The sequence below is a fragment of the Hyaena hyaena genome, unplaced genomic scaffold, assembly GCF_003009895.1.
Source record: "Hyaena hyaena isolate Hyena2069 unplaced genomic scaffold, ASM300989v1 scaffold_1578, whole genome shotgun sequence".
Classification (NCBI taxonomy): domain Eukaryota; kingdom Metazoa; phylum Chordata; class Mammalia; order Carnivora; family Hyaenidae; genus Hyaena; species Hyaena hyaena.
Genome location: NW_024082214.1, coordinates 238833 through 254227, shown reverse-complemented (window position 1 = coordinate 254227; position 15395 = coordinate 238833). Strand labels below are relative to the sequence as shown.

Sequence of the window (15395 nt, the reverse complement as noted above, 5' to 3'; positions counted from 1 at the left end):
TAAATAAAAAGCTTGTGGTAGATCTTCATAACACTAAATTGAAAAGATAATTATAAAGACAATGAGGCAAGTTGCAGATTACTATACTCTTACTTTTGCAAAAAAAAATGTGTGCATATTATTAAGAGAATATGCAAGGGGGCACCTGGGTGGCTCAGTCAGTTAAGCGTCCAACTCTTAATATCAGCACAGATCATGATTTCTTGGTTTTGTGCATTCAAGCCCCACTTTGGGCTCTAAGTGCTGACCACGCAGAGCCTGCTAGGGATTCTCCCTCTCTCCCTCTCTCTCTATGGCCCTCCTCTGCTCACACTCTGTCTCTCTCAAAAATAAATAAATAAACTTTAGGAAAAAAGGGATTATGCGATGAAATATTAGGGTACTATGCACTAAATGTTAACAAAGAAGAACTATTAAGTGATTCAAAAATGTTATAGATACATGTTTATTGATACGGAAAGATGCTCACAATATAGTGAAAGAAAAAGTGACAGCTTTTACAGTATGATCTTGTTTAACTATTTAAAAATCTGAAAGCATATAATCTAATATTATCACATACTGAGACATTTTCTTCAGCTTACATCAGCGGTTGTTAAATGCCTACCATAAGTTATCTGATACAGGTAGAATAAGGGAAAAACAGTAATTCCTCTTATGGTAAATAGCCTACATCAACTCCTGCCTTATTTACATGTAGAGTGCACATTCAGCAATAAATGTGTATGTGTACGGATATATGTAAGTGCTGTTAGTAATTTTTTTGTATGTATATGCCTTATTTCTGCAAACTAGATTACTAATTCAGTGATGTTTTCTTTATTGCCATTTGAAGCCGCAAACAGATCTAAGCAAATAGAAATGAACAAGTTAGCATACTTATGATAATGAACTGGTTCACTATCCTAAGTAAAATGTTAAAAAGTTCCCCATCTACACAAGATAAAAATCAACAGATATTTTTAGCTTACAATATAATATTCATTTGATATCTCAAAAATAGTCTAGCTCAAAACTAGAGACTGTCACAGGTAATTTCATGTTAAAGATGTAATTTATAATGTATGTACTGTAATAATAAAAACATTATGCAAGGGTCTATAGGGACAGCCTTTTAGAGTCTGAGATTGTTCAAAATGTTCACTTTTATTTCTGGCTCATTTTACATTGTTTCAATAATTACTTTAACTTCACGGAAAATGGCCATCAGTGTATTATAGCTCATGTGATCGACAACTACAATCGAGCCCTTTCTGATATGCTCCTTTATGTTAATAAATATGGCCACAGCACTAACAAGATTGGCTTTTGCCTCCTTCTGGTTAAAGATGAGTTTTAATGCTGCTAATGTTTTTGTATTGATCATATCTCTGGCTGCAGTTGGGTTTTCAGACATATTCAAAAGTACTTTTAAAACAAGATTTCTGGTTTTACGATTTCCCAGGGATAGCAAATGGAAAAGTTCTGAAAAGTAATTGGCAACAATGTGGTGATGGTCAGAATCAGTAGTCAGTTGCCCTAGTATCTTTAATCCAGATTGCTGTCCGGGTGAATTCAAGGGAAAAGACATGGTTTCTTTACACATATGCTTAACGTGTAATTCAACCTTGTGTTGTCTCTCACCTCCAGAAGGAGGATTCAGAGTAATTACAGCCTTTTTTCTTATTTCAGAGGAAGGAAAACTGAGCAAACTTTCAATAAGAGTCACTACACCCACCTCATTAATAAACTCCTGGGCAAAGGGATGAACATTAATGATCCCCATTGCAATTTGAGCTATTTTATGAATGAGAGGATCAGTAGTTGACTTAAGTAAGGAAATGAGTTTTTCAAATTCCCCAGAATCCATATAGCATTCCATTTTGCAAGGGCAAGCAAATGGCTTAATCCCATTCGCTTCCCTGATCCTAATTTGGCGTCTAATCTCCTCTATGGTCTGGATGCAAGGGTCAGAACCAAACGGATACTCAGGGACAGGCTGTGAGCATGAAGTCGTGCTCCTAGAAGAGCATGTTGTTGCCATAGGTAAAGAATGGGTATTTTCCTCAGCTGAGGCCAGGACAATATATGAAGGAGGCTTTGTCTCAAATGGGACTTGGGATCTAAATCCTAACACTGCTGGAGTTACAGCAGGGGCTTTGGGCCAGATAGTTACCTCAGACCAGTCCTTGGGCCTATTTTTCTCATTAATTTCATCCACAGGCTGGGGCCTAACTATCCTGCTCACAGGTCTAGGATTAGGGTCAAAGCTAGTTTCATCTCCATCCCAAAACCAGTTCCCAATAACATTTTCTTCCTCTTCCTCCTCAGCCCCTGGCCTAGCTTTGCAACTGGCCCCAGCGACAGGTTCCAACTTTTCAGCACAGGACAGAGGATCAATACCAGCTTTACTGTCATCCTTAGCACTGGAATGATTATTGGCCTCTTCTCCACTCCAAAACCAGGAACCAACATTGGCCTCTTCCCCAGACCAAAACCAGGTATCAATACCAGCCTTATCTTTACATGTGGACCCAGATTTAGTATTACCCTCAGCCACAGAACAAATCCAAGATACTCTAGAGGCCTCATCTTCAGCTTTGGGACTAAAATCTGCCAGGGCTCTTTCCTTTATCTCATGAACACTCCTGTTCTTAGACCTTGCTTTCATCGTTGCTGTTGTATCAGCTTGAGATCCTGCCTTGGCTATTGCTTTCTCCTGGGTCTTAGCTACAGGTCTGACTATGACAGTAGTCTCCCTCTTTGCTTTGGTTTGCACACCATCCCGTTTTTGAGCTTTGCCTTTGTTTCTATTCTCATTCTTAGCCCCAGTCATGGTTAAAGACCAGTTACATAGACAGTAGTGCTATACAGTCTTGGCCTTGGTTCTGAATGTGTCCCAGGTCAAAGTCTTAACACTCTTCCACTGGGTCAGACATAAACTTTGTAGCAAGAGTAAGTCATGAGCTCAGAAGTCATACAGTCCTCTTTCCAAACACAGAGCCTGTCAACAATACAGCAAGAAGACAGAGGCAATCACCCTGAGGGAAAATGATAGTTCCTGAGGGCAGACCTGTTGAAGGTGATGATCTGCCACTCCAAGGCCACTACAGCCACCACTGGAGATGGACCTGAGGTGGAAGAAGAAAACAAGCTTTAAGTCTCTTCCAATTGTGTTTCTCTATGCAGACAGCCACACGTGACATGATAGAATAGAGATGGATTGTGTGGTAGAAGTAGAATAGTAGAAAACTCTATTCCCTCATTTTATTCCTTCCACACTCCCACTAATGCCCAACAGTATCCTACCCAGGCACTAATGCCCTCTTTTTTCTATATCACATAGGAGCAGGGATGATGGAAAAGGGTGTTAAAAGTGAGAGAGGCTAAGAAACATCCAGGCCCTTTGGTATACACCACTATACTCTACAGGTCTATCCAGGTAGGTTTCACACTAACCTGTACTGATCTGGTGCGATTTTCTCCTCCTTCCTTGCTTCTAGGATCAAAAAGCCCTACAGCCAATTCACAGGCAGACCTTTGGACAAAAATACAGGAGAAATGGAATTTTGAGCATTTGGTAGCCAGGCATTTACTCTAGATTCTAAACTGAGTATCTGTCTTTCCAAATCTAGAACTTTGGTTATATAACATTTCTGCTCCCTTTGGTCCTCCTCATGGCTTCCCACCCCATTTCCTGGGTATCAATTACCCTGTAGGCATAATCCTGGCTTAATTTATCCTCATTTCCTACACACAAATATGAGGGTAGAGGTATCTGTAAAGTTGGAAGACAATGGCTCCAAGATATGTTTTAGTCTCACCTACTTGCCAATAGCCTATTTAAATCCCCAATCAATAGGCATGCTCATGCTCACAGTCACCTTGAATCCAAATGAATAGTTTTCTTCTTTTTTCTTAATTCAAAGTGAACAACTATCTACATATTTCTACAGGAACCTATAAAGGAACAAACTTAAGAATAGATAAAAAGGCAAAAGAGAGGGGCGCCTGGGTGGCTTAGTCGGTTAAGCGTCCGACTTTCACTTAGGTCATGATCTCGCGGTTCGTGGGTTCGAGCCCCGCGTCGGGCTCTGTGCTGACAGCTAGCTCAGAGCCTGAAGCCTATTTCANTGTATCACTGATTGGAACATATTACAAATGTCATTGATGTTTTCCATCTGCCCCCTTTCTTTAAAAAATTAATACAAATAACGTTATTCACTAGTAAACTTGAGATTCTGTCTGATAATAGTACTTATGTCGCTCAAGATATAGGGGCGCCTGGGTGGCTTAGTCAGTTAAACGTCTGACTTTCACTTAGGTCATGATCTCGCGGTTCGTGGGTTCGAGCCCCGCGTCGGGCTCTGTGCTGACAGCTAGCTCAGAGCCTGAAGCCTATTTCAGAGTCTGTGTCTCCCTCTCTCTCTGACCCTCCCCTGCTCACGCTGTCTCTCTCTCTCCTAGAAATAAATAAAAAATATTAAAAAAAAAAAAAGGCAAAAGAGAGAAAACAGAAGAGACTGAACTAGCCCAATACCCATCACAAGCATTATAACATAGACTTTTGTTTATTTAAGGCCATCTTAAATGTCTCCCACCTGTCTGCTCCTACCAAATGATTCCACATCAATTCCCCCAAGACCTGCAGCTTGTCTAATTATACTTCCAATTTTTGAATTAGGTCATTCTCCCAACAGAGACTACACCTCTTCTCCTAAACAAAATATGAAATGCAATATTAGATGGTGGGCAACTGTATTTAGAAAGCAGTCCGTGAAGATAACAAGGACTATTATTTCAATACCATCTTTGCATGCCCCTACCCTTCCCATTTCTCCATGCAAACATATATCCTACCTCATTACCACCTAAGCCAACCAGCCCACACAGCAGGGGTCCTCAGGAACTTCTATATTTCTCACCAGTTAATAGTTCCTTAGCTGGAGAAGAGTCACACGTTGGGAAGAAAAAAAAAAAAAAAAGAGGAGCATTCAGCAAAACACCAAGAGAATATGTTGACAATTGTAGGAAAATATCAGGTTAATAAGACAGATACCCAGAATTCAGGTCCTGACACTACCTTTTGAAGAATCAGGAAATAAGTAAATGAATGTAATAGGCTCTAAACTGACCCTTCAGAAAACACTCCCCTTTATTCTGGCCCACCATTCCCACACCTCAACTCGCCAGGATGTTGAGAAAAATGATCCTGAAGGAGAAAGGTGGATTAATACCACACTATTTTTTTTATACCACGCTATTTCTTTACAAGGACCCTTCCTTGTGAAAGGTGATCTACTCCTTATTCTGTCATTTCCTTCTATTTAATTGGGTGCAAGATATAAACATGGAAGGCAATAAAACTGCTGTATTAAGAGGTGGAGAAAACACTTCATTTTGATGTTTTCAAATATACCCACTCAACTGTCTTCTTGCTAAATGTGCCAGACCTATCTTGTAGAGATTTTGGCATCAACCAAGTGCCTGTGAGAGAGGACAGCACCCAACAGGCCCCTTTACAGAATCAAGGCCCTGGGTAGCAGAAGCCACCGGCCCACCCCACCCGCCAGTTGAGCACAGCGCTCCGACACCACCCCCAACCCCACACTCGCCCCAGCAGCCTCTCCCGGCACCACCCACCCCAACTCCCGCTCCGCCATTTCTTCCACAGCAGTCTCCCCCAACAGCTCTCTCCCAGCACAGCACCGTCGAGGGAGGGTCGTGGGAGCCTGGAAAGCTGGCTGCGGAGTGGCTGCCGCAGTTCGCCTCCAGTGGATATGAGGGAGCCTCTCCTGCCAGCCCCTGTGCCGTGGGCCGGGCCCCCGCCAGTCACTGCCTCTTCTCGCCAGGGGTCCCACGACGCTGCGCACCTCCGTCAGGGACCGGGTCGCCTCCTCCTTGCCAGGCTGCCAGAGGCTGGGGTCCGGACAGGCTGTAAGCCGGGTGACATTGGGGGTCCCCCCTCCCCACCCCACTTACCTTCACAGGCTCAAGGTGCAGGTCGTTGACCCTCCCCCCACCCCCCGCCTCCTCTCGGAGCTCCTCACTCGCGCGTAGCCAGAATCGCAAAGAGGCGTCCTGCCCCCGCCTCCCCGCTGCTGCGCCAATCAGGGTAGGGGCAGCGCAGGACGCAGCACGAACCGCTCGCAGCAAGGGTGTCGGGAAGGGGGGCGGAGGGATACGGTACTAACAGGCTAGACGCCCCCTCCCTGGCCCACCGTAGTTCCGACCCAGAGGGGGCGGGGCCAGGAGGAGCGCCAGCCTAAGGGGCGGGCTCACAGCAGACTGCCTCTGCCTACCTCCAAGGCGACCACCCCCTCACTGCTGGCACTTCAATAAAAGGGACCCTGGGACGATTGGCGGTGGGGGCTAGATCTCAAGGTCCGGGCGGGGTTTTGTGGTGGTGGTAGTGGTGGTGGTGATGGGGGTGGCAGTGTGCTGCAAGCAGCAGCGGATGGATATCAACCGCCCCTCGGTGTGTGAGAACCCCTAGCCTGTTCAGTGACTGCCCACCTCCTCCTCCCCCCCCCCCCCATTCCGCCCGCCCTCCTTCCCGGTGGCTGATGGGCTGGGGCTGTGAGAACAACAGGATTAGAGGGGAGAGGCTACTTAAGGCGAGACCAACTGGCCCTCCTGGAGTTCTTCATTGCTTCCCGGGGCCATGGAGAGCAGGAAGTGGGAAGGGGCTCTCATGGAGGCCCACCACTGAGACTTTTCTGTAAAGAGAGGCCGACCTACACCTCTAACCTGAGAAAACCAACCAGTGCTCTGTGCCCATTTTTTTTTTCTGCCACACCGCTTCCCAACCCCGCCCCTCATTCAAACTGATTCAAAGCGAATATGCTTTGCCATTTCGCAGTCCCTACAGTTGCCTAAGAAGGAGGGCCTTTCCCTTGTCAGGACCTGCACTGGGTCATAGGATCTTTCCTGACTATTGCCCCATGGCCAGGTGTCAACATAGTCCTGGCTCCTTTTTCACTGTCCTATCAACTCTCTTCTTGCAGTCATATCCAAGCTTTCATGATCTTTGGCAATGTGGAAATGTGGCAGGGATTAGAACCAGCTTGGATCTCAGCCACTTGCCATACACACTTGTCTAGTTTATCCATTAGAGCTATTAACATATTAAGGTTACTTATTGGTATTCCCTGATACTTTCAAATTCTGCATCATATCTGAGTCAGGTTCTGATGCTTGCTTTGTATTTTCAAATTGTGCTTTTTCTTGCCTTTTAGCATGCCTTATAATTTTGTGTTGAAAGTTGGATATGATTCATTAGGTGATATGAACTGAAGTGAACAGACATTTAGTGAGAAGTTTTAAAGTTAAGCTGGTTAGCAGTTGGGCTGTGGGTAGTTTGCTGTAGCTGTAAGTGCTCTGGACTTCAAATTCCTCTAGAGTCCTTATTTTTATGTCCCCTCTAAACTTTGGGCTTCCCTAATTACTCCTTGTAGAGAGTCTACATCTTGCAGCTCTTTTAGCTTACTCTACTGTTATGACACTGGAGGCTTGTTAGCAATGTGATAACGTGTGGAGGAGAGCAAGTGTTCCATCATATTATGATTAAATTCCAGTGTTTGGTGAGCCTGTGTCCCTAAGCTATGACCCTCACAAGTGTTTCTTAGCGTCTTTCTCTTCTTTATTTGAGAATCGAAGTCTATAATAGGCTTGATAGGTGGAATGCCTTTCCCTCAGCTGGGATAAGGCAGACCGAAAGGCTTTTCCACTGGAAAGTAGGCCTTTATCTTGGAGAAGGTTCTAGGTGTATTCCTTCTCCTACAGCCATGTGGGGCTCTTTCTGAAATGTTTACTTGTGAGAATCTATCGGAATTCCTAGAGGTAAAGCTCACTAACCTTCTAAGCCAGCATGTCCCCATGAGGTTTCTTACTCACAAACTATTCCATATTCAGTATCTAACAATTTGTCAAACTTACCATTTTTATGTTTATGTTTCTAGTAGTTTCTGCTCTAAGAAGAGAGAGAGGCTGTGACTCTCCAGGTTTGTCTTCTCCATAATTTGGGGTGATTATTTGCCCTGTAACCTAAGTTCTTTGATCGGTCTAAGATAAATCATTGCTTCTCAATTTATTCAGGTTTTTTTTTTCTGTTTAGAAGTATAGGAACAATGACTTCCAAACTCTTTACATGTCCTAACTGAACCTGGAAATCTGGCTTATGGATTTTAATGGGGTAGATAAAGTCTAGTGAACATAGCATTTGTCCTCTTACTTTCAGCTATGTATTAGATCTGGGAATAAAGTTGCCCTTGAAAACCAAGCTGCTCCATAAATATTGTCTCTTTTCCCTCCCAGGTATAGAATGTTTATGTGTCTCCCTGATTCTGGCATCGCAGCCCCCAAATTCATAACTTGGAGTGCATATTAGAGTTCAAACTTGCAATTCAAAATTCCTGGTGGTGAGATCTGGGCAACTGTGACTTAACCCTAGGAGAAAAGAGTCATCACCACCACCACCACCACTACCAAGAAGCAGTGTACTATACTACTAGGTGCTTGCTTAGACTAGAATGGCAAGTTTCTGAGTCCTGAAAGCATGTTCTAAAAGGAGGCTATACTGGGGCACATGGGTGGCTCAGTCGGTTAAGTGTCCGACTTTGGCTCAGGTCATGATCTTGTGGTTCATGAGTTCAAGTTCAGTGTCGGGCTCTGTGCTGACAGCTCAGAGCCTGTAGCCTGCTTCAGATTCTGTGTCTCCCTTTCTCTGCCCCTCGCCTGCTTACACTCTCTCTCAAAAAGTAAATGAAATTTTAATTTTATTTTTTAATAAAGAAATGTAAAAAAGGAGGCTCTACTCTGGAACATGGCCAGACTTCAGAGCCAGGCAGTCCCAAACTCAACAGAGAATTTTCACCATTAATTATTTGTGTCACTTTGTAAAAGGTACTTAATGTTTTTAACTGTTAATTTATCCCTCAGAAGAGGCTGGTTATAACTACTTCACAGGATTCTTGTGCACACTAAATTAGGAAGTATCTGATATTCTGAAATATCTGCATGTATCAGTTCTTTCTAGTTTCTCTTAAAATTGCCATCTAGTCATATTATGAGGTGGGCTGGGGAAAGTAGGAAAGAGTAAATGAGAACTCCATGGTGGGTTTTAGTGGTCAGAATTGATAAGAAATTGTCACTATGCTCTTTTTTACTGTAACCTCAGTACTTTGTATATTGTGTTGCTTACCATAGCCCCTTACTAAAATAATGTCATTTTTGCATAGGGTATGCCTCCCTTCTCCTTGTAGTCATATAGCACAGGGAGGCTGATCCCTGTTCCAGGGGTAAGTCAGCTTGCTCTAGGGGTAATCCATCCCCTTGGTACTCTGGTTCAGAGTTCAGGGATGGTGATATAATTCTACTAATTAAGGCATTAGGAGAAGATTGCAGAAGGACTTCTAAGCAAAGTTTCCTCACTCATAAGAAAAGGCCATCAGGAAACAGTCTCCTTTTTTCAGGAAGTTGCTTGACACCTGCAGTTGTTGCAGTTCTCAAGCTTCTAGCCTTAGGACAGAAGTCGGTATTGTGAATAGAAGAAGAAAGAAATGGCAAAAAAGTGAAGTCCTTAGCTGAATGGAACAATCATCAAAGTCGCTCTGCCTCAGTACTTGCAATCTGTGGATAATAATTTCCTTATTAGGTTAGTTTTGGTTGAGTTCCTTGTTATATGAAAATAGAACAATCCTAAATGATATCTATGCTTAGGAAGAAAACACCTTTTCAATGAGCAGTAAGTAGTTCCTGACTTTTGTCTGTCACCGAGCATCTACCTCTTGAAACCAGTGTCAGAAACTCATGTTTCCACATGAAAGGAAGACTGTAAATTCTGATCACCTTGCCTAATGATTGCTACAGGTCTGATAACTGTGGTTGGCTTCTGTTCTATATTGAAAACGAAACTCTCAGGCAGAAAACTGAAGCCTTTACTTATCTAAGGGTCTCAGAAGTACATTAAGTGCTTGAGCTCAGTTTCAGTTCAGAGAGGCATTGTATGAAAATGCACCCTTATGAAATATCCATAATGTAAATATTAGAGATTATCTGCTTTCAGTTCAGGGGGGTGTACTGAATTTGAGTAAGATAAATTCATAATGTCAACAGTCAGAAAAATTTGGTTAACTTTCCTCAGGTGCACTGTACTAAGCAACACAAGTATAAAAAAAAAAGGTGAATATTTGGGATTTCTCAAGAGCTGAGATTTTTCCAGGACAGCGAAACCAGGCACTAGAGGATTGAGGTGAGGGAGTAGAAAAAATGATTAACCACGAAGGCCCACTAAATTGGGAAGGAAGAAAAAGGTGGAGTAGGCTGATACACAGAAAGAAGGAGTTAACGGACAGGAGGTCTAACAACCTTCAGGTTTAAGTTTCTTTATGATGAATGAAGTACTTTACTACAGGCTATAAGAAACAGAAAATCTTATGATGAAGTTAGTGATGGTGATGATGATAGCTTTTAGTGATAATTAGCACTAGAGGGATATAAACATAGCAAAGTGGTAATGCATACCAGCTCTAGATTCCAACTACCAAAGTTTGAATTTCAGAACCTCTGCTAACCACTTCAGTGAGCTTGGGTAAGTTACTTAACCAGTCTGTGCCTCAGCTTCCTCATTTGTATAATGGATGCAACAATGGCACCTACTCCAGAAGTTTGTTTTGAAGATTAAATGAATTGATAATTCAGAATCCTTAGAAGAGTATTTGGCTCATACAAAGCATCCAATAAATCTTAATACTAACAGTAATTACTATTATAAGTAATAAAAGGCTCAGGCATTGTGGTCAGACAGACTGGGGTTTGGTTCATACTTCCAGAGTCCAAGTTTCTTCTTCTATACTACCTATCCTTCAATATTAGTTCTATCTTACTCACAAAAAAGACTTCAGTATATGATATAAAGAAACAAATGCCAAAATAGGACCAAATAAAATACTATATAAGTACAAAGGATGGAGGAATTACTTCCTACCAAGATGTAAAGAGTAAGATGAGGGTATGAGAAAAGCTTCAAATCCTAGCATTTGAGACTGAGCCGAAAATTGCCTATGTTTTTCCATAGGCAGAGAAATGGTCACAAGAGCATCGAAGATTGAGGAAATAGTGTGGTGAAAGGTACAGAGGTAGTAAAGTACAAAGTATAGTTGGGTTGGGAAAAAGCAGAGAGTCCAATGTGGCTTGTGTGCAGGCAAAGTGGAGAAGGGCTTGGACTACGGTGAAGCACCTGAAAGTGAGTGCTTCCTAAAACTGTGTCCTTATCTCATTCTAGTGCCGGTCCTGACTTGGAAGAATGTGTTGAGTGATAGAGATAGAAAATTAGGGCCTTGAAACTCTTCATAGGGAAACAGGGAATATTTTATAGATGATATCCCATTGAAAGTTACTCTTTGAAACTGGGCACAGAGTAGAGGGTCAGTGAGTGATAACAATTCAGCTGTACTATAAGAAGATACTTTATTTCATTCATGACTGGATTGATGACAAATCTGCTCTGATTTTATCCTCAGGCAGCAATATTTTAAGTCAAGTGATATTTGAATAGGCCCTAATATTTATTACTTGAGATAGCCCATAATACTTATCCAGAAAATGAGCAGAAACAAAAGGGCATATAAGTAAAAAAATTGATGGATGGTCCTGGCCCCTTGTTACAAGTCATACCCAAGGGGTGATCAGGACAGAGATAATCATCCTTATACTGAGGGACATACACATGCACATCACACTTACCCTGCCTTTTTCCTGAGCTTGAAAGAATCCACAGGTGTTAATTGGCTAAATATCTGTTTCAGGTTGCACATGGGACTTAGGCAGTTTCCAGCGAGGCCACAGTGTGAAGTTCCCCAAACATAAATGTGGTACTCCCAACAGAAATTCTAGAGTGAAAGAGCTCTAATGAGAAAAAATATATATAGAAATTATAGAGAACTTTAAAAAATCATTTAAATTGCAGGTGCTTGCCACAAAAACACATGTTGCTTTTTTCACCCATAATATACTGGTAGGTTCTGCCTTCTTCATTTTTAACTTGTTTATGTATGATAAATAGGACCAGAGGCAGATATTAATCTATGAGTGGCTGCTAAAAATAGACATGTAGGGGCGCGTGGGTGGCTCAGTCGGTTACATCTGACTTCAGCTCAGGTCATGATCTTATGGTTCATGTGTTTGAGCCCCGGATCAGGCTCTGTGCTAACAGCTAGCTCAGAGCCTGGAGCCGGTCTTCGGATTCTGTGTCTCCCCCTCTCTCTGACCCTCCCCTGCTAATGTTGTCTCTATCTCTCTCTCAAAAATAAATAAAACATTAAAAAATAACAAATTAAATAACCTTTTAAAAAATAAAGACGTGTAACATCATTGTTACAACATCAGCTCTTTGACAACAACTAACTGGAGTTAGCATCAGACTCCATAGGTTTGAAGGTAGTTCCCAACAATAGAGCCCCATTTCAGATCAGATGCCAGTCATATGGACCACTCATACTTCTGAGTGACCAGTTATAAATTCAGGATTTCCCATGACTTCATCAGGCTTGATAATTTACCAGAACAGCTCACTAAAAGTTCTATACCTTGGATTATAGTTTTATTATAAAGTATATACACAGGACAAGGTGTGGAAGGTTCTTAGACACACAGCTTCTATGCCTTTTCCCTATGAATTTAGGCCACATCAACCTCCCTGGATATCAGTGTCTTTACCAATAAGGAAGCCCCACTGAGCCCTGAGTTTTCATTGCGGTTTCCTTATGTAGACATGATCCATTAAATCATTGGCCATATGACTGAATGCAAAATTCAGCCCTTCGCTCTGAGAGTTCCAGCTGGCCTTAAGTTCCAAGTCTTGTCATGGTTGGTCCTACTGGTGACCAGCCCACAATCTGAAGCCAAAAGTTACTTTATTATTATAACAAAGACACTCCTATCACTCAAGAAATCTGTGTTTTTGAAGCTCTGTGCCAGAAACCAGGGACAATGGTAAAATATATTCTTTCTTATACCACACTATGTTTGAGGTATTCTCTTTTTTCAAATTCTAAAAACGCACAGACAATAGAAAACAGTGGAAATTGAGTGGAAATACTATAACCTGAACATTGAACCCAATATTTATATTACCAGAATTCTGAAGATTGGAGGGAAGGGGAAAATAACAAAGCAGGCAAGGAGTAAGAGAGGAGGAGGTAGTCCTAGGACTCAGTCTCTGTACCTCATATGCCCTCTGTTCAACCCTAGCTTTTAAATGTAAACAGGTGGGCCCAAAATATCATTATGACATGATTTCAACTCTATACTGAGTATAAAAATAAGGATATGAGAAGGCTTAAGAAAACTCATTACTTCCTGGTGACACTTCCTAAACTGCACTGGTATCCAGTGGATACATCAGGGGAGGAACATTCAAATAGAAAGAGGTCAAGGATTTACCAAGGGCTGGTACCTAGGATGAGACCAAAGGAACAAGCTCTAAGGGAGCAGAAAACACAGTGAAAGGAAGAGCAAAGTGTCTGCAGAGCGGGGAATCATGTGAGACCAACAGTTTCTGTCAGTGGTCCCAGAAAGAACCTCTTCTGAGGCCCAGGACAACAGGGGGAGGGAAGCTCAGATCAAACAGCAACTTCTGTGTTTCTAGATGGGAAGGAGCTGTTGCTTGGGACTAAGATCCAAGGATCCTCTTGGGAGATGAGAAACTTGGTGGTGTCCCAATGAGAAATCCCTTATGAAGGACCCAAATTCTCTAGGTTCCCTTCTCCTGAGTTTGTTCCTCCTCACCCTCTTTAGAGCTGCTCAGATTGGGATTCATTCTACTCCTGTATCTTTTGGAAGTTGGAACCTTGGAATATAAGGCCGTGTATCCATGCCTCCTTTACCCCACCATCCCTCCAAAGCTGCTCTGGTCTCAGTCATCCCCAACATCTGGAAGACAGACAGAGTGAATGTCAACTAGGTGAGAGGACAGGAGTGTAGCTCATGGTTCCCATTATTGAGGAAAAACAGTTTTTTCTAACCTTCAAATTTTTCTAGTTGGAGTAAGAATTAAATTGATGAGACAGATCAAATAAATAAAAATAAAATACAATTTAAATTCATACATATAGGGAACCCACACTCATAGGAGATTCCAAAGACAGGTAAAATGTGGTAATTTGCCATACCTAACTAAGAAGAAAGGTAGGGATTTGGTACTTCAAAGGGAAGGAAAGCAATTCAAAAAAGTAAAGAATGAATAGTTGGTAAACAAATATGGGGGGTGCATACAGAAACATAGAAAGAAATTTTAACAGATACTTTGCTAAATTCCTCCCTGTCAACCACCCCTAGTTCATATCATACTGTGGTTATCTGTGGTGGTAGCTGTCTTCCTGGAGCAGGTCCTCAACCTAAATTTTCTTTAGGCAGTTAGTGGAGGAGGTCAAAATTTCCTCCTGAGCCTTTTGGGCCTCAATTGTTTTCAGCTCCAAATAATCTGCATGCCAAAATGGCACATTTGGGGGCAGCCTGCCTTAGGTCCCAATAAAATTCTCACAATTCCTTTCCAGATCCAGCGCTTCAGGAGTTCAGGAATTGTCACTTCCCCGTTTCATCTCTCTGGTCTGTCCTGAAACCGACTCCCCCCGTGTCCATTTCCCTTATCCGACACACAGTAACAGAGTCACACAGAGCTGGGCTGGGCGGGAAGCCTGGGAGTGGGGGAGGGGTGTTCAGAAGGCAGGAGAAGCAGAGACCCAGGATCATCCGAGGCACTTCCTGCACCCGGACCTATTCTCAGCCACCATGTCCCAGGGATGCCATTTCCCAGCCTCGCACCCACCTCCTCCAACAGCAACCCGCTGCTTCTCTCCACGTTTGTCTGCGGCAGGCAGGACGACTCTCTGCCTCTTGAGCCCCTGGGCAAAAGATTGACCCTTGGCTAAGATGCTGGCAATAGGCTGAGGGGCGGTGCCCTCTACCAACAAATGCTGTAATTCCGGTCGCCTGAGAGATCCGTTTTCAGGTTAGTGCAGCATGGAGGGACACCCCTCCACCCAGCCCAACATTCTACCACTCCTCCCACGGCCGTCTGTCAGTCGTCAGGTATGTCCTTCCAGCCCCCTTTCAGTGCGACACACCTCCATGCTTGCCTAAGCGAGAGCGTGGTCACGTGACCTACCACCAGCCTCACGTGACCGTGTAGTCAGCCTGTCTGCCGCAACCCTGCGGCACGGATGGCAGAATCTTCTGCCCCTGAGGTTGAGATGCTTGCTAGAAGAATCTGAAGCTCCCGACCCTGGTGAAGACAGCTGAAGGAAGGCTGGGTTTAGAGCCGGAGCCTCCAGCGCTAGGCCTGAGCCTTGCTCTTTAGGAGCACAGGGCTGGCGAGGAATACTCGATGAGGAAGAAGCTTGGAGACGAACTGATTT

General features: G+C 43.1%; 1 protein-coding gene across 3 annotated transcripts; it reads right to left on the bottom strand.

Annotated features, from left to right (window-relative positions):
* Nucleotides 1-421: 421 nt before the first annotated feature.
* On the bottom strand, nt 422-14881 carry BHLHB9 (basic helix-loop-helix family member b9). Of its 3 annotated transcripts, XM_039224265.1 has the most exons (5): nt 14807-14881; nt 11725-11870; nt 4840-4922; nt 3439-3517; nt 422-3110 (listed from the first exon to the last, which is right to left on the bottom strand). In XM_039224265.1, the coding sequence occupies exon 5, from the start codon at nt 2813-2815 to the stop codon at nt 1163-1165; it is 1653 nt and encodes a 550-aa protein (XP_039080196.1). In that variant the 5' UTR covers nt 2816-3110; nt 3439-3517; nt 4840-4922; nt 11725-11870; nt 14807-14881; the 3' UTR covers nt 422-1162. The 3 variants fall into 3 exon arrangements, with proteins under 3 accessions (XP_039080196.1, XP_039080195.1, XP_039080198.1); XM_039224264.1 differs by lacking the exons at nt 11725-11870; nt 14807-14881 and adding an exon at nt 5962-6228; XM_039224267.1 differs by lacking the exons at nt 11725-11870; nt 14807-14881 and adding an exon at nt 5623-5641.
* Between the last annotated feature and the right edge of the window lie 514 nt (nt 14882-15395).